We start from the raw sequence: 23415 nt of genomic DNA, 5'->3' as shown, positions 1-23415 counted from the left end.
TGAAGGTAATTTACTCTCCGGGTCTTCCCTGCAGAGCGCTCAGCAAACTTCCGAGTTCCAAAACAGTTACATCAGACACATTCTGACAGTACAATTGTCCACTAAATGGGGAGACAGATTTCCTGGTGCTTCTTACTCTGCCTTCTTCCTAGAATCCTTCCCCTCCTCCAGGTCAAGCTGTCAGGTAAGACCACCACCCTGGCCAACAGCTTTGACCGTAACCTCGTGAGAGACCGTGACAAAGACACTCCGCTTGTACAAACTTCAGTCAGCCTCCTCTGAGCCCTTTCCTTAATGAGGCCTTGACCTTGGCTCCCTGTCCTTGCCGGGCCTGCATAGCCCAAGTATAATAAGAATTCTACTAAGTAAGTTTAGCAAGAATCTCCTCACCCTTGGTATCTGATCATATTCTTCCTTCTCCACCCTTGATATCTGATCACCCTGGCCCGCCTTCAGCAAGAATCCTGTTAGTTTAGCAAAAATCACCCTACCCTTGGTGTCTCCTCTTAGTAATATCTTTTTTTTCATCCACTAACCCCCTCATTCCACTTGTTGGCTACAAGTTCCCAGCAGTCTTTGCTGGATTTGGAGTTGAGCCCAAGCTTTCTTACCTAGGGATAGTCCGGACACCTATTCCAAGAGTCTGGACTGAAGTCTTCCTTACCACATTAATAGGTGCTAGAACAATTTATGCTTTAACATCCTGAGCTAGAGGCACTCAGCAAAGCCATCCCAGGATTGCCGACCCACAGAAACGATGAGATAATAACTATTTGTTATTTTGATCCTTAAATGTGAGGGTAGCTTGTTACGCAGAACTAGAAACTAAGGCACAGTGTGTCCTGGGGATGGTGACCCACTGCTCAAACTCTCCTTTTGGGGCTGGGGCTTTCATAATTCCGGTGCCCAAAGTGTTGGCTGCTTAGCAGTTGCAGTTTCCAGAAGTCCTTCTCCAGTGAAGAGAGCTCCCTTAGCTTAAAGATATAACCCTCGCCCAGGCAGTCTGGCAGCTGAGGAGTCATCCACGCAGGAATATAAAGGCCTGACTCCTTGGCCTCCAATGCAGGACAATTCCGCTCTCCAGGGCCTTGAAGGGTCCACCGAGATCTCGTGTCACAGTTCAACTTCTCCCTCCCCCAGTCCTGGTGCTCTCACCTACCTAAGGGGGTTTTAACCAGGGTTGGTCTCCAACACACCTCCCAGATGCAGATCTCTGCCTCAGAGCCTGCTTTCAGGGAAGCCGGTCTCAGACAGGATGTGACCTTTAGCAAATACTTCACCTCTCTTTATCCCTGTTTCTTCAGCCCCAAACAACAGTATCCATCCCAGAGCATTGGTGTGAGGATTAAATGAGTTTAGGTCCTTGGAACGGTGCCTGACATAAACTAAGGATATATACATAGTTGCTGTTATTATTATTACTGTTATCTATAGAAAGAACACTCCAAGCTCCCTGCTCCCCTCACTTCAACAAACCAGCTAGTGCCAAGGTCTTGAAGTAGCGGCAAACTTGACCTGGTAGAGAGATAGAGCCTGGGGCGGGGGGCAAGAGGCAAGAGGCAAGAGGCATGCGGCCAGAGGAGGAGAGCGGCAGGAGAGGAGGTCAGAGAAACAGGCAGGGCCCTCAGAGGGCCCACGTGAGCCTTGGATGTTAGGGTAAAGAGTTAGGATTAAAAAAAAAAAAAAAGAGTTAGGATTTAAATCTAAGGGAGATGGGGGGCACCTGGGTGTCTCAGTGGGTTAAGCCTCTGCCTTCGGCTCAAAACATGATCACAGGGTCCTGGGATTGAGCCCAGCATCAGGCTCTCTGTTCAGCAGGGAGCCTGCTCCCCCCCACACCCCCACCTTCCTCTTTGCCTACTTGTGATCTCTCTCTCTGTCGAATAAATAAAATCTTAAAAAATAATAAAAATAAAAATAAAAAAATAAATTTAAGGGAGGTGGGAAGCCATGGGAGATTGGGAGCAAATCAGTTATATAAGTTGCTTTGGGGTTCTAAAAGCCCAGCCTGGGAGCACCTGGGTGGCTTAGTTGGTTGGGTGTGTGTCTGCCTCGGCTCAGGTCATGATCCTGGGGTCTCGGGATCGAGCCCCGAGTCAGGATCCCAGCTCAGCGGGGAGTCAGCTTCTCCCTCTCCCTCTGTCCCTCCTCCCCACTCATGTTCTCTATCAAATAAATAAATAAAATATTTTTAAAATAATAATAAAAGCCCAGCCTGGCTTGCTGGTAGAGTCAGGTAAATAGCAGGGAGGGAAGTAAGGCAGACTATAGTAGTGATGTTCATGAAATGGGAATGTGGGGACGGTTTTGGTGGGAGAGCCACTGGTAGGTACAGGTAAGGGGTGAAGCAGGGAAGAGTTAAGGATGTGTCCTAGGTCTTGGCTTGTGAAAAGTGGACGGGGTTGGGAACATCATCTATCCAGAGAAGGAAAAATAAGAGAAGAGCCAGTTTACGAAAAGGGAGGGAGAATTCAGAGTTCTGTCTGTAACGTGCTAAGTTTGAAATGCCTGTTAGACATCTGAGTGAGATGTCAAATCAGCCATCAGATGTATGTTTGGGTCCTCTCTTGACTAAGCCATCAAGTAGGTAAGAAGGCTAGGAAGTCATTAACTAATATGTCCTGGGACAGAGTTAAGCTGCTTGATTCCTTTGGAAGACAGGATTAATGTTATTTGCCCTATTAACTAACTAACTAACTAACTAACTGTCACATAATCCACTTTTTCTTCTTCCCATGGCCATTAGTGGAGAAAATGCCACATAGCACTACAACTAGAGGTTTAGGCCTGGCCCACAGATGCTCTAACAAGTCACAACTTTAATACTGAGCATTTCAGGGACTGGTAATAACCTGACCAAGGCTAAGATGGAAAGTGCCTCCCAGCATGCAGTTAGGTGTATATGGATGTGAAGCATCTTGCCTGGTAGATAACACCCTGAAGGCACATAGTATGTGCTCATTTCCTACTACGGAGCCCACCCAGGACCACCACCATGTTCTTGGCAACCCCCAACTCCTCTGCAATGCTGTAACAGCTTGAATATGCACTTCCCCTTCCTCCAGTCTCTGGAACCAAAACTACTTGTGGTGAAAGAAGTGCCTTCTCACCTTAGGCTTCACCTCTTGGCCATAATATTCTTTCTTTTTCTTTTAAAGATTTTATTTATTTATTTATTTGAAAGAAAAACAAAGGCAGAGACAGAGAGAGTGAGTTTGGGCAGGGGGAGGGGTGGGGGGGCAGAGGGAGAGGGAGCAGCAGACTCCCCACTGAGAAGGGAGCCTGACATGGGGTTCAGTCCAAGGACCCTGAGCTCACGACCTCAACCGAAGGCAGACCCTTAACCAACCGAGCCACCCAGGTGCCCCAAAATTCTTTTTTAAAAAAACCCTTTATAAAAACAAAACAAAACAAAACAAAATGCTTCATAGTTTTCAAAATGATTTCACATAAATGAGTTCATTCGATCTATAGCCTCATAAGACAGATGGGATTATCATCATTTTACAGATGAGGAAAGAAGGAAGTCTTAACCATTCACCAAAGTGTCACTAAAAATTCTTTTAATATTAAACACAAATATTCCTGGCTTCTGCATATTCAATTTTATCCATGTCCCCATTTTTTGTTAGTTATTTTCTTGGCTATTCCTCAAATCAGGTTGGTTCCAACTTTACACAATTGAAAATACCCCTGGCATTATCATACATATATCTTTATCTAAGTCTTTGTTTCTTTAGGATCTATTACTAGAAGTGGAATTACTGAACTAAAACCTTAAGTCCTCCCTATCCTGAATGTAGATGAAACAGTACAGGGTACTTAAAGCTCTATTCTGCCCCCACCTCAACTCCCCCAGGTGATAAGAGCTGTGGTAGGGCAGTCTAAGAACTTGGCCAAACTGGTAAGCAAAACTAGAGAGGTGTTATGTTTTGGGTTTTGTGGGACCTGCTGGTTTTATCCAAGAAGACTTGCCGCATTAGTCCTTTTCTTGAAAATTCCTTAGTTTTTCCTATCACCTTGGCCTTGCCCAGCTTGGATGAAATGCTAATTGACAAAGTATACTACTGGATTTGAGAAGAAATGGGCAAAGGACAGGAACATCAGTAGGAGTAAGTAGCAACATAGTGGCTTTAGATTTGTTCATTAGTTTACAACAAATACTTTTAAAGCACTTACTGGTTGGATGATGGAAATTTCGCCAAAGTTGCCTCATTGGGACTTTCTGAGAATTGAGCTGGAGTAGCCAAGATGGAACTCTGGAGAGACAAAGATGGAGGAAATGTCTTTAAGGACTTCAAAGTATAGTAACAGGTAATTATCAAACATTACCTCTAAGAAGTTTAATGGGCATCTCAAAACAGAAATCTTGATCTTCTTCCTAAACCTGTTTTTCTTTCTCCCAGATTTCCCTATTTTAATAAGCAATACAACCACTCATCTAGTTGCTCCAGCCAAAATCTACTCCACTCTATTCTGCCAGGAGGATTCCAGCCTTTCACTAAATCCTGTTGAATCTACCTACACGATATAGAAATGTCTTAACTCCATCCTGGTGCAAGCATCGTCATTGTACCATGAAGTGTCCTAACCTGCCTACCCTCTTCCACTCTCAACTCAACAATCCCTTCTCCAAAACACAGTCACAATGGTCTTGTAAACATCAGACCATGTCAGCCCCTGGGTTAACACCCTCTGATGGTTTTCTTTTTCACTAAGAATAAAATTCCAATTTTTTTTTTCATGCCCTTCACGGATCTAAATTTATTTGTCTGGGGGATGATCTAGCCCTAACCTCTTCCTGTTCTTTCCCTGGCTCACTCACCTGCCAACCGACTTCAGGTCCCTTTGCTTAAGCTGCTCATTGGCAGTTTGCAGGATTCTCACTTCTTCAGAACTCATTTAAAATCGTACTCTCAGGCTCGCCTCCCTGGGCACCCGACCTAACAGCCACGCGTCCCATCACCACTGCCACTTCCTAATCCCTTACACTTCTTTTTGTTTCTTCTCAACACTTATTTCTCTAATAGCGTATCGCTCATCGCGTCTCTCCCCCACTCGGTACTCTGTTAGGTACCATTAGCGCAGGAACTTGATTTGTTCCCCATTCATTCGCACTGCCTGGAAGCACAGAGACATTTATTGTTTGTTGAATGATGAATGCATTGTCACAACTCTAATTGTTTTACTGATTTATCCATTTGTTTAGCGTTAACTCCCCCATGTGAGCATAAACTCCGTGAAGGCTGGGATCGTGTCCATGTGTTAACTGTTATATCCCCTTAAGCTTTGAACAGAGCTAGAACACTGACAAGTGCAAAGCCATATTAAAGCAAGGTGGGGGCAACTAAACTGACCTAAGGAGCTATGGGAGTACTCACAGATCAAACTGCACCTAAACAAGTACTGAAAAGGGGTGAAAACCAAAAGGACAGAGAAAGGAAGAGTCCCGGCAGAAGCAATCTCGCGAGGTGCTGGGCAGCCAAGATGGCTTCCAGCACTTGCCGCCACACCTAATATGGCGACCCCAGGGAGGGTTCCTGGACGAAATCACGCGAGAGTTGCATCACGGCTACAGTCCGTGAATTGAGCTGGGGGTGTGGAGCAGCCAAGATGGAGCCGGCAGCCGGCGGTCCCGGCCCGCTGATCATGAACAACAAACAGCCTCAGCCGCCACCACCTCCGCCACCGGCAACCGCGCAGCCTCCACCCGGAGCCCCGCGGGCCGGCGGGGGCCTCCTGCCCGGGGGGAAAGCCCGAGAGTTCAACCGCAACCAGCGCAAAGACTCGGAGGTAAGGAGCTTCGGGGGGCGAGTGTAGCACCGGGCGGGTGACGGCGGGGGACCCGGGCCCGGGGCTGCTTTCGGGTTTCAGCTGGGCTTCCGGAGGGTTGGAGAGAGCCGGGTGGGAGAGTTGTCATTCTACAGTGAAAGGAGCAGGAAGCAAGATTGGCACCCCTGGGGCCGGGGGCGTGAAGCCGGGGTCCCATCCCCGAGCTCCGTCGTTAGCCAGAACCTCCCGGAGCCAGCGACTCCTCGTTTGCTTCTTTGGGGCCGGGGCTAAGGGTGCGGCCTCCAGGCCCCAGCCCCTGGGGAAGCCGCACCCGGTCCCAGTTCGGGGGTGAGGAGTCAGTGGTCTACTGGAGTGAGTGCGCTCCAGGGGGCGGGCGGCTGCACCCAGACCCCTAATCATCTGTGTCGCCTGGTCCTGTGGGCTCCGCAGCGTGCGGTGGGCGGTGTGTGTGGGCAGGGAAGGGAGCTGGAAGCCGGACGGAGTTAATTATCGCTAATAGTACTACTCGCCCGGAGATTTGAGAGTAAGTAGGCGGAGGTAACATTCCCAGTTCGGTCTGACCTTAGGTATTTACAGGTCCAGGCCGCAGTTTCACAGTGCCTAGTGCGCCAGATGCCGAAGTGTTAACGATCACAAATATACATTGTAAACAGGCATTAGGGCTCAGCAATCCCTTTCTTGCTAGTGGGCTATTCCTCCGGTTCCGGAGACACCGTAGTCTGAAGCTGACTAGTCACCTCACCCCGAGTTAAAGAATTCCTCCCACTCCCTCCCAATGTAGATTTCATGAATGAAGACACGCACGTCGCAGCATTTTAGGGCTTCTTAATCAGTACGTTCCCAGAGTATTTACTGTGAGGTCGTCTTTACGAGAGCACTCAGAGGCTGATCAGCAGTGAAGCTCTTATTACTGAGAGGGAATTCCTTTGTCCAGACGCAGTATACCAGGTCATACCAAAGGCTGAAGATAAGTGAAATCAGTTCCTCTCAAGCTTTTGTATTTTGTTGTCAAGTACAAATCTCTGGCAAAGCGTGTCAAAATTTGGCAAGTCCAAAATAGAGGTGCACTGAGCTTGATGGGAATTATTTGAAAAAGCAGTGAAGCTGACTTTTTAGGAGCCTTTGCCTGGTGGGGTGATGGAGGATTATGAAAGTGGTGGGGGTGAGCCCACCCTTATCAGGAGAGGAGTTACAGTTTAAGATTTTTCTAGGTTGTCTTGAAAGATCAAATAAATACCCTTTGATGCATTTGAATTTCTCCTTCTATCCTTTAATTTCCATATAGACTCAATACGTGGAAGGCCAGCCAGTGAACACTTAAACTGAGAGATCTGTTTCAGTTTATTTTCTTAAGAGATGTCTGTGCTGCACTCAGCTCTTGGGTCAAAGCTGGAATCAGTAGCCTGGGAGCCTGAGCAATGCCTGGAGGACAGGGAGGACATCACTTGATGAGAGCCCACTGTGTGCTAAATAATTTTGATTAGTCCTTAAAAACCTTCAAGATAGATTTTTGTCATCCCCATTCCATAAATGAACTGAAGTTCAGGAACTTGTGAAAGTGTGCAGTCTCTTGCCTCTGACAGAGTAGAGTTCTTCATGTTTTTCAGTGTCTGGGTTTGTTATGTCATTCTGTGGGTGGTCTTTGTCTTCCTAAGTAGCTTATAATTAGGCCTGAAGACTTTACCTACTTTGTCACCTCTTCTCTCTTCCCAGCACAAGGTGTGTTCTCAGTGATCACCTATCCCCACCAGTGAAAAGATTCTCTGTCACATTCTCTCCTGTGTGTGTGGGAGGGAAACCATTCTGTTAGACTGCGCCTTCTCTGTCTGTCAGTTTTCACTGAAATTTGAGAAAAGAGTATGAAAACTGAGGGTATCAATACTCATTTTGTCCTGAGCTGTCGATGGCCTACTACTAGCCAGAAAGAAGCGAGGCTTCCGGAATCTTAGCATTGTATGGAAGGGGTCATTCACTGCACAGGATGCTTAGAAGTTCTGTGTTCATTTATCTCACAAGAATTTATTTGACTATAAACTCTTCATTCGGGGCGCCTGGGTGGCTCAGTGGGTTAAGCCTCTGCCTTCGGCTCAGGTCACGATCCCAGAGTCCTGGGATCGAGCCCCACTTCTGGCTCTCTGCTCAGCAGGGAGTCTGCCCCCCCCCCACTTCTGCCTGCCTCTCTGCCTACTTGTGATTTCTGTCAAATAAATAAAATCTTAAAAAAAAAAACTTCATTCATTCATTCATTCATTCAGGCAAGGTAGTATGCTGGGCATTGTGAAGTCACTGGTGAACAGAGTGGACAAAGTTCTCCTTCTCAAGGAATGGAACTTGAATATTGTGGAGAGACAGACGCAAAACCAATACACATGCTGGCATATAATTAGAAGTTGTGCTCTTAAGGGAAAGTGGAAGGTGCTCTGCAAGGGCCCAATAGGGAAACCTGAGCTAGCTCCAGAGACAAAATGTGATAAAACCCCAGCAAATTGGAGGCAGTGGTGTCTTGTAACACAGCAGTGTCTCTGGACGCATATTATTTCCTCCTTCAGAAAACATTTACTGTGGTCTTTTGCATTACTGTCTCCTCTCCTCCTCAGGGCTATTCCGAGTCGCCAGATCTCGAGTTTGAATATGCTGACACAGACAAGTGGGCTGCAGAGCTCTCGGGTAAAGCACAGACATTCTTATTATTTAGGATTTTTTTTCTGTATTGGTCTTTAATAAAATTAAGAATGAATGTCATTTTGGAGTTCATTTTTTCCTTTGGTTACCTAGTGATATATATACATATATATCAGTTGTATAAACTTGAATATATATATATATACACATATACACACACACACACATATATATATATATATACACACATACGTGTTAATTATGGGGTTCCAGCTATACGTATCTCATAACTTTGGTTTTTCCTTTGCTTTGGTAAAGCCCCTCTGCTGTGGTCAGCTAAGCTGGCTGTGGCCCAGTCTCAGACAGTGGTTCTCCTGGGCCATATGCTATCTGCCTGACAGTGGTTTCTCCTAGAGCAGTAGGTCGTGCATGAGGTCCGCCAACAGGTGTGTCTGCGTCTGCACATGTGTTGCTGCCACTGCTACTCACATGTAACGTTAGGCTAGCCTGAGCTGCTTCTCAGGCCTCCACAGTACAGGTCCTAGTTAGGAGATCATGGCCACTTGAGAGACACATGTCCGTGGCGGCAGTCCGCCTTGCGTGGCATGGTGGGATTGATGTGCACCAGACTGGAAATGCCTGGACTTTTGTGTAACCAGCATTCTGATTGTGTGCTGCAAGGGGAGTCCACATTCTCTCCATTGTGCACGTCAGAGCACTAAGACCCCCTTAGTAACTGGATAGTCCAAGAGTCACTGTGACTCAGGGAGAGAGTAGAGCCTAGAGGCAAATGCCTTATAGTCTCTGCTACGGACAAGACCTGCTGTGGCATGTGGACATGGAGCTGATGAGACTTTGTTCTTGATAGAGCTTTACAGCTACACAGAAGGGCCAGAATTCCTGATGAATCGAAAATGCTTTGAGGAGGACTTCCGGATCCATGGTGAGATGATTCCCCACACTTCTTGGTTTCTTTGACCCAGCATCCTGAGAGCTGCAGGGCTTCTCTTAGTCATCTAAGTGACTTGAGTCATCCTGGACTGGCCCAAGAAACCTGCCAAACCATGATTGTGCCAGGCCCCATGTGACCGTTAGGGTGGGCTTGCTGGTGTTCTGATGGTGGCTTTGCAGAGTGTGAGTACTGGGGGGAAAAGCCTTATGTGATTAAAATTGCATCAAAAAACAGCAGTGTTTTAGTCTGGAAATTTGTAGAGCAGTACATGACCTTCTGCCTTACCTAGAGAGTTAACTTCTCTCTCTGAGTGTTCTGGCCTTGTGACAGTCTTGAATGTGGTGAGTTAACATAGGTTCATTCCATCGTGAGGATTTTTCTGGGCTCAAGTGCACCTGGTCTCTTGCCCCACAGTAACAGATAAGAAATGGACCGAGCTGGATACCAACCAGCACCGTACCCATGCCATGAGGCTCCTGGATGGCCTGGAAGTCACTGCCAGGGAGAAAAGACTCAAGGTGGCTCGAGCAATTCTCTATGTTGCCCAAGGTACTGAGCGGGCCCCCCAGGCACCCTGCAGCAGCTTTCAGTGATGCCGTCCAGTACAATCCTGGGAGGGCCCCCCGCGAGCTATGCCTGTGTTTGCAGGCACGTTTGGAGAGTGCAGCTCGGAGGCAGAGGTGCAGTCCTGGATGCGCTACAACATCTTTCTGCTCCTGGAGGTGGGCACGTTCAATGCATTGGTGGAGCTTCTGAACATGGAGATAGAGTGAGTTCTTCTGAGGAGCTGGAGTAGGGAAGGGGAGGCAGGGGCTGAGGGGACAGGCCTGGCAGAGCTCAGTGGTTTTGAGAAGGGGGAATGGACCAAATGGGGCTGACGGGGTGGTCCCAGGCTCTGTTCTGACTAGTCGGGTTGAACTGTGGGCTCTTCTGCAGTCAAAGCACTTATCGTAGCATTTCATTCCCCCACTGGGTGGCCCTTGTCCGGGCAACTCCTCGTCTTCCTTCCTGGGGGAGGGCCTGACTCCCAGATGTCTCCTGCAGCAACAGTGCGGCCTGCAGCAGCGCGGTGAGGAAGCCGGCCATCTCCCTGGCAGACAGCACAGACCTGAGGTGAGGCAGCCAGCTGGCTTGGGCTCCCTAAGAATGAGATCAGAGCCGGGAGCGGGAGGATGTCTTTGGGGGCCCTTGCTATGTGTGCACTCCTTCTGTGCTCGCCCATCTCCATGTGTCCTGAGTTGGCCGTGCAGGTTAGGGCGGGGGCTCTCCCTTGGTGGGGCTCTGGGCTGAGAACTGCCCCGGCAGGAAATCTTGGGTAAAGCCACTTAATAGAGCCCAAGTGACTGCGGCCTCCTGCCCACCCTGCTGCTGACAGCTTGCTGGTGTGGTGCTTTGTGCTCGGTGGAACGCACGCCCTGTGGCTCCTCGGGCTCCACCCTCTGGTGCTGCGCAGCTTGACCCCCATCTCCCTCACGATGTCCTGCCCACAGGCAGTAATAGCAGCTGCTGAACAAAGGGGGGGCCTTCCCATTTTGTGAGGCCTAGCATCTGTCTCTGTGAGCTTGGGAGTTTTCAGACTGGGTGTTCATGGTGTTCCCCACTGTGGTCCCGACCCTGGGCACTGCCCCTGGCTTCCAGTTTCCACTCCATCATGGTAGCACTTGCGTGGTCTTGTTTTTGCTTTGACCCTGTGCTGCTCTGTCTGACCTGGCATCTACTTCCACAGCTCGCTCCCACCTCTGAGCTCTTCTTGCTCAGGGGAGCTTAGGGCCAGAAATGTTTTGGGCCGTTCTTATTCATATTCATCCAGTCAGCAACCATTGGTGAAGTGCCTGCTTGGATAAACACCTAGCTCGATGCTGGCATGCAAAGCAGAGTAAGATCTGGTCATGCCCTTAACAGCAGAGGACAAGAAAGAACAAAGAAAGGACAAGGGGCATTCTGTGGGACTCTCAGTTTGCGCTGTGTCACAGCCCTCCGCCACCAACTAGCCTTTGTGCACATGCTTTCCTCACATTAGCTGGACTGTGGAGAAGCCAGGACGCTCCCTTGCTTCACGATTGTGCAACATTATGAGCTGGCTCTTGTTCCCAGGGTCCTGCTTAACATCATGTACCTGATTGTGGAGACTGTTCATCAGGAGTGTGAGGGTGATAAGGCTGAGTGGAGGACCATGCGACAGACCTTCAGGGCTGAGCTGGGTAGGGCCGTGGAGACCCTGGGGTGTTGAGGCCCTGCCTGGGAGCCGAGGCTGCTGGCCTTTGGGAGGGTCCTGTTCTGCTGGTGGTCCTGATCCCTCTGTGTTGCCTCTAGGTTCCCCCCTGTACAACAGTGAACCATTTGCCATCATGCTGTTTGGGATGGTGACCAAATTTTGCAGTGGCCATGCCCCTCACTTCCCCATGAAGAAAGTTCTCTTGCTGCTCTGGAAGACAGTATTGGTGAGTACCTCCTTGAAGGGGAACTCAGCTGCTAGGGGTCAGGCCAGGAGACAGACTTTTCACTATATATCCTTTTAAACATTGAATTATGTGAAAAATTATATATAAATTGATAAATAACTAAACTATAAAACTTAGGTTTAAAACAAAACAGCACTTTTGTCTCACTATAGCTGAAGAGGACTTGGCCCTTGGGTCGGAATAGATTGTTGGCTCCCTGACACCTACAAGCTGCTCCTCTAGTCATAAAACACCTTCTTCCCAGACAGGCTGCTTCCGAACCTGGAGTGTATGAAGTGATTGGAGACAGAACTAGAGCTGGTGTAATTGGGTCCCCTCGGTCAGAGGTCCCTTGAGGGAAGCAAGAGCAAGCCTTGTGCTAGTGCCCTCTTCCTCAGAGGGTTGTGTAGAGCCTGTTTCTGGCTGGGGGAGGAATGGCCAGCAACCTGCCCAGTGCCCTTCTGCACCCAGTGGAGCTGCGGATGGGGTTCCTCCTTCCCCACTGGGGCTCACCTCGTCCTTCCAGAGCAGACCAGCTCTGCAGAGCCAGGCTCAGGGAGGTTAGGGCCTCTTGAGAGTGGTGTGCACATTTTATTTTGGTCAGACATCCTCTTGATTCCTCACAAAGCTTCACTGAAGCCAGAGACGAAAGCTAAATACCACTGGGGTCTGGCTTCTAGGGGCATGATGAGAGGGAGCCTGGGTTGTTTTTTTGTGGGGGAGTATGTAACAGTGTATCCCCAATTTGAAAGACTGGCATGTATAGCCTTTGAAGCATGTGAGTCTCACAGACTCTTCTAGGAACCTGAAGGAGTAGGCTCTTCAGTCTGCCCTCCTGATATGATGAGTGTATCATACGGAGCAAAGCATGGCCGCTAGCTCTGTCAGCCTGCATGTCTCCTTCCCTTGGTCTGACTGCTCTGCTCCCACGTTGGTGTTGCTGGATCCTCATGTGAATGGGTTTAGTCCCTTGTTTAGAGATGGTGCAGGTTGTGGTGTCACGCAGGGCTTGGGGACCCACTCGTGGAGGTGATGAGCCTGGCCCTGCTCTTGTCTGTGATACAGTGCACCCTGGGTGGCTTTGAGGAGCTCCAGAGCATGAAGGCTGAGAAGCGCATGGTCCTGGGTCTCCCCCCGCTGCCTGAGGACAGCATCAAGGTGATCCGCAACATGAGGGCTGCCTCTCCGCCAGCATCTGCCTCGGACCTGATTGAGCAGCAGCAGAAGCGGGGCCGTCGGGAGCACAAGGTGAGGGTGACGGATATCCCCTGTGAGTCCCAAGGGTCCCAAGGTGCACAGCGCATGGCAGCATGCTCCCTGGGTAAGCGGGCTTGTTGGAAATCCTCTCTGACCAGCTAGTCCAAATGAAGGCCTCTGGGCCGGGGACACTGTGTCTCTAGCCCAGCGTCCGGTTGACCGTGGGTACTCACAGCATGGCACTTTTGAGACACTGGGGCAAGAAAAGCCTTTCGGGCCCAGCCTGGCCTTCCTCTCAGGTTTTTTCCCCTGCCCTTGGCTCCACCTGCCACTTTTCTTTGTTACAGCCTCTCTAGCCTCCTTGCCCTTATGGTTGCTCGGTTGGCACTTGTCTGATTCCCCTTCCCTCTCTTTTCAGGCACTGATAAAACAGGACAACTTGGATGCCTTCAACGAGCGGGATCCCTACAAGGCTGATGACTCTCGGGAAGAGGAAGAGGAGAATGATGATGACAACAGTCTGGAGGGGGAGACATTCCCCCTTGAGCGGGATGAAGTGATGCCTCCCCCGTTACAGCAGCCTCAGACTGACAGGCTCACCTGCCCAAAGGGGCTTCCGTGGGCTCCCAAGGTCAGGTGAGGCTCAGATGTCTGGCATACTCGTGGCTCCTAAAACCAGAGGCCTCCCAGCCCCAGGAGGAGGTCCTCTGCAGGGCCAGGCTGACTTTGGCTCTGGGATGAAGCTCCTTAAAGTACTCTCTGTTGGCCCAGAGGTCTCAGGGCGCTGGCCTTGCTCAGAGAAACCCGTGTATGGCTCTTGAATCAGTAATGTGAGTTAGCTTTTGGCTAGCCATACTAATGAAGGGGAAGTAGGGAAAAGGAGAACCAGGACATGTAACTGAACCCATCTGCACTTACCCTGGGGTTGTATGTGGGGTTTTTTTGTTTTTGTTTTTGTTTTTTTTAGAGATTTTATTTACTTATTTGACACAGAGAGAGAGAGAGATCATAAGCAGGCAGAGAGGCAGGCAGAGAGAGAGGGGGAAGCAGGCTCCCCGCTGAGCAGAGATCCGGTTGCGGGACTCAATCCCAGGACCCTGGGATCATGACCTGAGCCGAAGGCAGAGGCTTTAACCCACTGAGCCACCCAGGTGCCCCGGTTTTATGTGTTTTTAACAGAAAAATTAAAGAATAAGGAAGAGTTTTTAGAATCATAATTAAGGTGTTTGAGATATGTGTGAATGAATCAATAGGTGGGAAGGTGCCTGGGTGTATAGAAATGGTATCAGTTTGAAAAGGTGCCAGCTAGGGGCACCTGGGTGGCTCAGTTAGTTAAGCATCTGTCTTTGGCTCAGGTCCTGCTTCCAGAGTCCTGGGATTGAGCCCGGGCATTGGGCTTTCTTGTTCAGCAGGGAGTTTGCTTCTCCCTCTCCCTTCGCCCCTCCCCTGCCTGTGCTCTCGCTCGCTCACTCTCTAATGGAGAAATAAGATCTTTAAAAAAAAAAAAAGCCACCAACTTATGAAATTGGTGGACATGTGAAAGGATACAGAAGTCAGTTTCTTGATCTGAAACCCCAGTTTTCAGTGATATCTGATGGCAACGGAGAGCTAGCCGTCAGGAAATGCAAGACATGGCAGTTGTTTAAGACGGACACAGGACGCATAGGAAAATAGCTGTATAGATCTAATGGTTGGAATGACTTTAGATTTTTGAGAAATTCTTTTGACAGACTCCCTAGCTGAATAAAGTGTCCTTTTCAGTTTGATGTAGCACCTTAATTTTACTGGTAAACTAGTTACACATAATATTTCCAGGTTATAGATCCGACAACATTATAAAGGACTTTAAAATAGTCTGAAGATTTTAGTTCATTTTCTTTCTTTTCTTCAATGATTTGTTCATTTTCTTTCTTTTCTTTTCTTCTTCCCCCTAGAAAGAAAAATAATGGTGGGAGACCGTTTTTCCTGGCTTCACAATTTTTGGGCATTCTATGTTCTATTGACCATGACACCTTGAGATAACATTTTGTAAAAACCTTGTCTTTGTCTTTGGCAGAGAGAAGGACATTGAGATGTTCCTCGAGTCCAGCCGCAGCAAGTTTATAGGTTACACTCTAGGCAGGTGAGTGTGATCTGACTTCCTTTTGAAGAAAGAGGTAACGGGAGTTCTTTCTCCGGGCCTTTGGTGTTCAGGGATCGAGGCAAATTGCTGTCTAGGCTTAACACAGGTTTTCTTTATTCTCCAGTGATACAAACACAGTGGTGGGGCTGCCCAGGCCAATCCACGAAAGCATCAAGACTCTGAAACAGGTAGGTGGCTTTGAATGAGCTTTTGACCTACTTTGGTCCCAAGTGAGTAAAGTGAGAGCAGTCCATTGGGAGAAACCTTTTGAAGAGTGTTGTTTGCCTGAAGGAACCTGGAGTGGAGGCATGGGTGGGCTGTGGCAATGCCCTTTAATACAGCTCTTTGTAGTTTTACTTATTTTAGCTGAGTTTTTGTTGGGGACTTGACTGGGAGTTTATTAGAGATAGTACTTGATAGTTGGCGTTTTAAAGGGACCAATAAATTGCCCTCCCTTTTCTGAGTCCAAGTTCTAAGCAGTTGAGATAGAGGAGTAGACAGATGGCAATCAAAACACCAGCTTTATTGCTAATACAGCAACTGGACAGTGAGGCATGAGAACATGGCAGTGATATGCACCCTAATGTTTTACTTCCAATATTAGGCAGACTCACTACCCAGGGCCAGGCGGTGCTGGAACCCTCCAAGCCTGGTTGAGGCACAGAAGTGAACATAGGCTTTTCTTTTTTCTAAAGAGAAAAGAGTAGTTGGCTGGGCTCAAAGTCCTGTACCTCCCCTGATACTCACCAGTTGGCAAAAGGAGGAGGGGGTGTGTGGAATGGGATGGGAGAGTGGGGGTTTTTGACACGTGCATATCCCTCCACGTGGGAGGAGGCATCAAGAGTGGGGAAGAGGTGTCTCCCCTGACAACGTATCAGGAGTGGAAATGTTGATGTGATTTTTTGAAGTGTATTTTTGAGATTTATAGTGTAAGTGGGCTAAGTAGGCCCTGTGCTGCTCGGCTTTTCTGAATCCTTGACTCTCCCTCTGATAGTTTTCTCCTGGCTCTATAGTTATCTGAGAGCCCCTTTCTCCTTTGTTGTTTTCTAATCTATTATGTGGTTTTTAGGCTGGGTTTAAGAAAAACGTGCCCACTTAGAAAAATATTTCAGGATTTGAGTTAGGGATCTTTGTGTTGACTTAGCCCTCTTTGAGAAGATTGTGTTTGAAGAAAATTGAGTAGGGCCTTTGCCAGGGTGTGGGGCTTCGGCCAAAGAATGAGAGGTGTTTCCCTGCTCTCTCTCTCCAGCACAAGTACACATCGATTGCAGAGGTCCAGGCCCAGATGGAGGAGGAGTACCTTCGCTCTCCCCTCTCAGGGGTGAGTCTGAGGCCTTCTCTGGCCACCGGACCCCCAGCTGTTCCTAGGCACTGCACTGGGCCCAAACCGCAAAGCTGCCCCAGGCCCTGCCCTCAAAGCTCCCAGTCTTACTCCCGCTGCGGGGGTGGCATGTGTCTAGTGTGGGGGTCAAGAGCACGGACTCTGTCACCTGCCTCTGACTCCTGCTCCACCACTCAGTAGGTGGCCACTCAGGCAAGTTACTGGATCTTACTGTGCTTTGGTTTGCTCGCCCGTAGAATGGGAATAGTAATATAGTACCTTCTTCACAAGAGTTGCAGAAAGGATTAGATGCGTTCGTACAGGTAAAGTGCCTCACACGTTGTATTATTCAAGGTTTGCTGTCATGATCAATGTCATTATTTACATTGCTACTTACATATGCTCCTCTAGCTGCCTAGCAAGCTGGCTCAGGAGACCAGTCGGGACGGGGGGATCTCTATTTGTACCTGTTGTGTTAAAAGGGAGAAGAGGAAGTGGAGCAAGTACCTGCAGAAACCCTGTACCAAGGCTTGCTTCCCAGCCTGCCTCAGTACATGGTGAGTGCTCCTGCTCTTGGGCTCTTACCTCCTGCTCAGGAGGGCTCTGGGTCTGGGGCCCCTTTGGTGGCCCTGCCCACTACACTGGCCTTGAGAGCGCGCCCTGCCAGTGTCCTTCAGCCCCTCCTGCCGCCCACCTGCGCTTCTCCGGAAGGACCGCCTCTCAGGGCTCAGGTCTGCCTCTCCCCAGATCGCTCTGCTGAAGATCCTGCTGGCTGCGGCCCCCACCTCAAAGGCCAAAACGGACTCAATCAACATCTTAGCAGATGTCCTGCCTGAGGAGATGCCGTGAGTGGTGTTCCCATGAATGGCACGGGTCGGGACCCCCAGGTAGAGGGGAAAGGGGAGTGTTTTCCTCTCAGCCCCAGTCTTGCTAGGTTGTTTCTCTCTTTGGCTCAGTTTCTCTGTAGGTTAAGTTTAGGGTATTCCTGGCTCAGAAGAAAGAAACTATATTGGATTAAATATTTAGTTCTACTGATTGGGGAAGTGGTTTAGTGTGGTGGGCCTGGATTCTGATGTGGAATCTGCCACTGAGTGAACTGGGGAAACGTCCTTTCCTCCCCTGTAAAATGAATCAGGCTGTGTTTGACATTTCCTGAAACCCTCCCTCGAAAGCGGTGTGATCAGGACAGCCAGGACACATAGGTTTAGCTTCTGGACACTTTACCAGCCAACAGCCGAACCTGAGTGGGGTGCGGGTTCTTTCCTATTCACCGGTGATTTGGCAAACAAAGTATTTTGGGTATCTCAGGGCGCTGGTGAAATCCTTAGGGGTTCTTTTTCTCTGGGGCACTGACCTCACCGCTTTGATACGAGAGTACAAACCGAGATCATTTTATGCTTTGAGAAGGACCTGGGCCTTGATCTGACCTGCCAGCCTGCCAGTACCTCCCAGCTCCCTGGGGTTTGGGCCCCTTGAATGATGGCCCTGTGAGGGAGGAGGCAGGGATTAGCTAATACCAAAGGGAATGTCCCAGAACACAAGGCCATCATGATGATCCTTGGAAGAAAGGTTCCCGAGTCAAATAATAAACCTCCTTTTACAGAGATTTACAGTGAGAAGCCCTGAATGAAGAAACTGATTGAACTCAGTGCTTCTTCAATTTATCTGACGCCAAAGCCCTTTTTTCTCCATAGTGTGAAATGTCTCAATGTACTGGTGTTCCACAGAATACACTTTGAGGGACCTAAGTTCATATGGTACCAAAGGCTTAGGAAGAACTTGAAAAGGAGAAGTTCATTTTGCGAGGAAATCAGGGAAACAGGCTAAGAATGTGTTTGTGGCCTCACAGGAAATAAATTGTGCTGAGCTGGACTGCCTGCAAGGTGGGTGGGAGGAGCCCCGGGCCTGATCTCTCAGGTGTCTGGGGTGAGGGTCGGGGCGGTAGCCTCTGCCCAGGGAAGGCTCAGGAATCCCGTGTCTCCTGTGAGCACCAGGAAAGGCTGTGCTGTACACACTGGTGGCTCACCGGGGAACTGTATTTCCAGCACCACGGTGTTGCAGAGCATGAAGCTGGGCGTGGATGTGAACCGCCACAAGGAGGTCATTGTTAAGGCCATTTCCGCTGTCCTGCTGTTGCTGCTCAAGCATTTTAAGTTGAACCACGTCTACCAGGTACTTCCAGGGCCTGCCTTCCTTATTCACTGGGCCAGGCCTCAGACAGTGCTGCTCCTCCACCCCTGAAGAACCCAGGCCTTGACCTTCAAACCCCCTCGAGCTCTGCATGAAAGTTTTTAGACACAGTTCTCTGACCAAGGCCTTTTATCATCGGAGGAAGGAGGGTGAGGTCCTAAAGGGCATGCTTAGTTTTTTCTGTTGGTTTCAGTTTGAATACATGGCCCAGCACCTGGTGTTTGCCAACTGCATCCCTTTGATCCTGAAGTTCTTCAATCAAAACATCATGTCCTACATCACCGCCAAGAACAGGTGATAAGGATGAGGGAGCAGGAAGGGGTGGGTATGGCCAGATGGCAGGGCTCCCTGCTGGCCTCGCCTCCTGAGCCTGTTCAAGCCCTACAAGCCAGCACTCCACCAGGCCCCCGGACACAAAGATGAGTGAGACATGGTTCCTGCTGTGGAGAATGCCAGTGTGTCCAGTCTGAGTCTAAGCTAGTGTGACAGGTGACTCAGTCTGTGCTGGGTAGGAAGGTTCTCATTCTGGGCTCCAGTGCTGTCCTCAGTGTTTGGTGCTTTTTTTTTTTTTTTTTTTTAAAGATTTTATTTATTTATTTGACAGAGATCACAAGTAGGCAGAGAGAGAGGAAGGGAAGCAGGTTCCCCGCTGAGCAGAGAGTCTGATAGGGGCTCCATCCCAGGACCCTGGGATCACGACCTGAGCCAAAGGCAGAGGCTTCAACCCACTGACCCACCCAGGTGCCCCTGTTTGGTGCTTTTTTGAGGAGACTAACTGGGCTTCCTGATCTCTGAGGGGCTCTGCCATGTGCACCATGAGGCCCTGTCTGCTCTTACCCCTGCCGCCCCTCGCCTGGGGCCAGCAGATTTGACGATGTGCCACAGGGTGAGCTCTCATCCGGACACTGTCTCCACAAGGGGTTTGGCGTACATTAATTACCTTGAGAAATCTTCCCCGTCCCCAGGCCCCAGGCTCATTGCTTTGAGGGAAGCAGGGACTCTGGACTTTACAAGATGGCAGGCTGGTCTCTGGCCATAGGGTGACCCTACAAGCTCTCTGATAGTAGGGATTTCATCTTCCTATAACTGGGGGAACCAAGGGGTGTAGATAAGGCAGAGTCCTACTTCCACTCCCATGTGAGGGAGGAAGGCCAGGAGCTAGCCCTGTTGTAGCTGCTTCACCAGCCCCCAGCCTTTGCTCAGGATGGGTGCCCTGGCTCTCTGCAGCATCTCTGTCCTGGATTACCCCCACTGCGTGGTGCACGAGCTGCCGGAGCTGACCGCCGAGAGTCTGGTGAGTGGTTGTGCTCTTCCCCAGCTGTTCCTTTGGCATGAGGGGTGCTGGTGGAGGGCCTGCCTCCCCCGACACGGGGATGGAGGTGTGCACAAGTGTGAGGTCACTGTTGAGTGCTGGCTTTTAAAGCACCGAGAGGGCATAGAAGGGCCAGAGGAGGGAGCTTGCTGAGGGGAAAGATGTGGATATAGGGAATAGTTGGTCAGGAGCATGGTCTTCAGGTGCTGTGGACCCAGAGCTCCCCTGGCCTGGCTGCTTCCCTCTCCCACGATGGATCTCTGTGGGGTGCAGCTCTGAGGTGGGTACCCCAGGTGTGGGGGCTAAGGGCACAGTCTCCAAAATCCACATGCTCCACGTGTCCTGCAGAAAATTTCTAGGGAGCTTCCATACCCCTGCCAACCTCTGGGATAGCAGTCCTCCAGGGCTGAGGAGAGGAAGGCCTGGCAGTTCTGAGAGAGGCATGCGGGCCTTGGCCACTGCTGAGCCCCTGCAGCTGTGAGGGTTATAACTGTTCCTGGATTCTCCCTGCAGGAGGCAGGTGACAATAACCAGTTTTGCTGGAGGAACCTCTTTTCCTGTATCAATCTGCTTCGGATCTTGAACAAGCTGACAAAGTGGAAGCATTCGAGGACCATGGTGAGCTAGTATAGTCAGTAGGCACACAACTTGGAAGTCTAGGCAGAGGGCCACACCCCATGCTGTCCCCTCCCAGGGTGTCCCCAGGGCGGGCTCGCTGCTGCCCCTACATCCTTCTCACCGGATTCGCCTGTAGCCATGTCCTTGCATTTAACGGCTCATTCCTGGTTCCTTGTTGAGTTGAACTGGAAGCTAGAAGAGGCTCAGTCATGCCCTGAAGCCGGTGGACACATAGAGAAGGGATTTTTCTATGTCCTCTTAATCTCCAGTGGTACCACAACCAGGATTCTGGGAGTCTCCCTTAACCCTGAGTCGGGATGCCTTTGGGGTGGGGATGTCCGTGAGTCCTTGGAAATTTTACGTACGTGCACATAGGAACGTTGGCGGTGAGAGGGTTCACGGCTTGCCTCAGATTTCTCGATGACCCGTGATTTAAGTGGTGGGAGTGTCCCGGGAAATCCCTCAGTCTGGGGAGATGGAGATGGTCAGTTCCCCTGCCTGTAACCCCAGAAGCAGTGAGCAGAGGGTGTGGTGCAGGTGTTAATCTCTGCCCACAACCCGGCCCTCCGTGGCCCTTCCCAGATGCTGGTGGTGTTCAAGTCGGCCCCCATCCTGAAGCGCGCCCTCAAGGTGAAGCAGGCCATGATGCAGCTGTACGTGCTCAAGCTGCTCAAGGTGCAGACCAAGTACCTGGGGCGGCAGTGGCGGAAGAGCAACATGAAGACCATGTCTGCCATCTACCAGAAGGTGCGGCATCGGCTGAACGACGACTGGGCCTATGGCAATGGTAAGCTCTGGTGCAAAGCTGGGGGTCGCCTTTCCCTCTGAGGAACCCATGGAGTCCAGTTCCTGCCTCTGTACCATCCTGCTGGGAGCTCCAGGAAAGACATTGAGAAACTGCCTGGGATTGGCACATGTGATCACCCCCCATTCCTCTGTCCCCCTGAAGGAGTTCCTTTTCCAGAAACTGTCACAAGACGCTTACCCATCTTTTCTCTCCCCACGACCACTGCCTCGGTTCTGACCACTGAAATTCTCACAGACCCAGATGGTTTCCTTGTCCTCCATTTCTTCCCCTCTATCAGTGCCTCAAACTGAGCCCCTGTGATCTTTTTAAAAAGCAGGTCCTGTGGCGCTAACTCCCTAAGTAAAATCCTTCATTAGCTTCTGAACTCTTAAGCAAGGCTTGTGAGGCTGGCCCAGTGTCTTTTCCCTCTTGCCTAACCTGATCCAGCTTCTCTTCAGCTCAGCCTCCATCCCACACAGGGATCTTGGCCCATTAGCCCCATTGTCCCCTATGTTCCTTGCTCCTGCAGGGTACCTCCCTCATACCTGTAGCTGTTGGGTATCCACATGCGTGCTTCCTGTCTGGGCGGCCACCTCGGCCTCCAGGTGGAGTGGGCTCTTCCTGGGCTTTCCTGAGCGTGCTGCCACCCTGTTCCGGTTCCTAGCCCACAGCCCCATGGCCAGGTGACCACATCAGTGCCCCAGTGCCTTGTGAATTTGTGTGGAGCCAGAGTGGCCCCTGGGGCCCTGGCCAGGGAACTGAGACAATGAGCTTCCTGCCATCCATCCCAGAGAGCCAGGGAGAATGTGACTTCCAGAGAAGTGTGTCGTTCCGTGGCCCTCCCTAGCTGGGGCCCCACAAGCTGCAACATGGCCTCTTTATAGATATGGTCTCTCTCTTTTTACCTGATTTTCTTCTGTATCAAAGGAAAAAGTCTGTCAGTCTTCCTGAGGATGGGGATTGGAAGTCGTCTGCTCTGGGCTGACAGCATTTCAAGCCAGGGTCAGCCTGGCCCTGAGCTTCAGTGAACCCAGGGGGAGCTGCCACAAGGTCTCGGCTCCTAAACATGTCTTCCTGCTTTGTCCCAGATCTTGATGCCCGGCCTTGGGACTTCCAGGCAGAGGAATGTGCCCTCCGTGCCAATATCGAACGCTTCAACGCCCGGCGGTACGACCGGGCCCATAGCAACCCGGACTTCCTGCCTGTGGACAACTGCCTACAGAGTGTCCTGGGCCAGCGGGTGGACCTTCCTGAGGACTTCCAAATGAACTATGACCTCTGGTTAGAAAGGGAGGTCTTCTCCAAGCCCATTTCTTGGGAGGAGCTGCTACAGTGAGGCTCCTGGGTAGGGGACTGACAAAGAAAGAGGGGGTGACCTGGAGGAGCCCCAGGGGCTATCCCAGTCCGTGGGTGCAGTGCTCCCACCTTCCTCCAGGTGGCAGCATGGCCCCACCGACCCCTCCCTAGGCCGCGCTGTGCTGGTGGGGGAGGCCAGATTTGGCCCTTCATTGATTCCCAGCGTCCTGCTCTGAGTGCAGTCTGCTCTAAGCTTGGGATCCCCTCTTCCTTCACTCCTCCCTACCCTCTTCTCTTGGATACGGTTGGTTGCAGCTCATTTCTCATTCAGCGCAAGGCTGGGAAAAGCTGGAGTGGGCTGGGAAGCCATTGCATCTGAATCTCAGGGGTCACGCTGACTCTTCCCAAGATGCACAGATTCTTGGCATGTCAGCCTGCCGAGGAGGAGGGCTTAGGGTATGGGCCAGGGCCAGAAAGTTGGAATCTTGGTTTTGCTTTGGGGGTTTCTGATGTCATTCCAGCCTCCTGCTAAGTTTCGTCCAGAAGCAGTTGCAGAGGCTCCTACATCTGCCTCAATGCTTTGATTTGGGATGGCGTTAGGGGGTAGGAAGGGAAGCTGCGCTTTGCCAGAGATGCCACTTCTCCTCTGGGTTTGCGAGGGTCTGTAAATACCTATATATATATCTGTGTGTATTCTCTCGTGTCCTGTTGGGGTTTTTAACGTGTTTGTGTATTCTGTTTACATTAAAAAGGAGCAAAACCAA

The 23415-nt window shown here is 50.3% G+C and overlaps 1 protein-coding gene and 1 long non-coding RNA gene across 2 annotated transcripts; one reads left to right on the top strand and one right to left on the bottom strand.

Annotated features, from left to right (window-relative positions):
* Nucleotides 1-1153: 1153 nt before the first annotated feature.
* LOC116881613 lies at nt 1154-5145 on the bottom strand. Its single transcript, XR_004385454.1, has 3 exons — nt 4826-5145; nt 4180-4259; nt 1154-1385 (listed from the first exon to the last, which is right to left on the bottom strand). It is a non-coding gene; the product is annotated as an uncharacterized LOC116881613 (long non-coding RNA).
* Nucleotides 5146-5586: 441 nt separating this feature from the next.
* Nucleotides 5587-23415, top strand: STRIP1 (striatin interacting protein 1). Its single transcript, XM_032881510.1, has 21 exons — nt 5587-5793; nt 8391-8460; nt 9284-9358; nt 9782-9916; nt 10016-10136; nt 10412-10480; nt 11462-11568; nt 11681-11808; nt 12874-13056; nt 13424-13641; nt 15062-15127; nt 15252-15315; nt 16377-16448; nt 16931-17005; nt 17196-17293; nt 18494-18620; nt 18832-18932; nt 19866-19932; nt 20464-20568; nt 21151-21355; nt 22444-23415. Exons 1-21 carry the CDS (start codon nt 5614-5616, stop codon nt 22689-22691), a joined length of 2514 nt encoding a protein of 837 aa, XP_032737401.1. The 5' UTR covers nt 5587-5613; the 3' UTR covers nt 22692-23415.

Source organism: Lontra canadensis, unplaced genomic scaffold, assembly GCF_010015895.1.
Source record: "Lontra canadensis isolate GAN:19392208 unplaced genomic scaffold, GSC_riverotter_1.0 scaffold75, whole genome shotgun sequence".
Lineage (NCBI taxonomy): Eukaryota > Metazoa > Chordata > Mammalia > Carnivora > Mustelidae > Lontra > Lontra canadensis.
The sequence above is the reverse complement of the archived record's forward strand: the minus strand, read 5'-3'. Positions and strand labels throughout refer to the sequence as shown.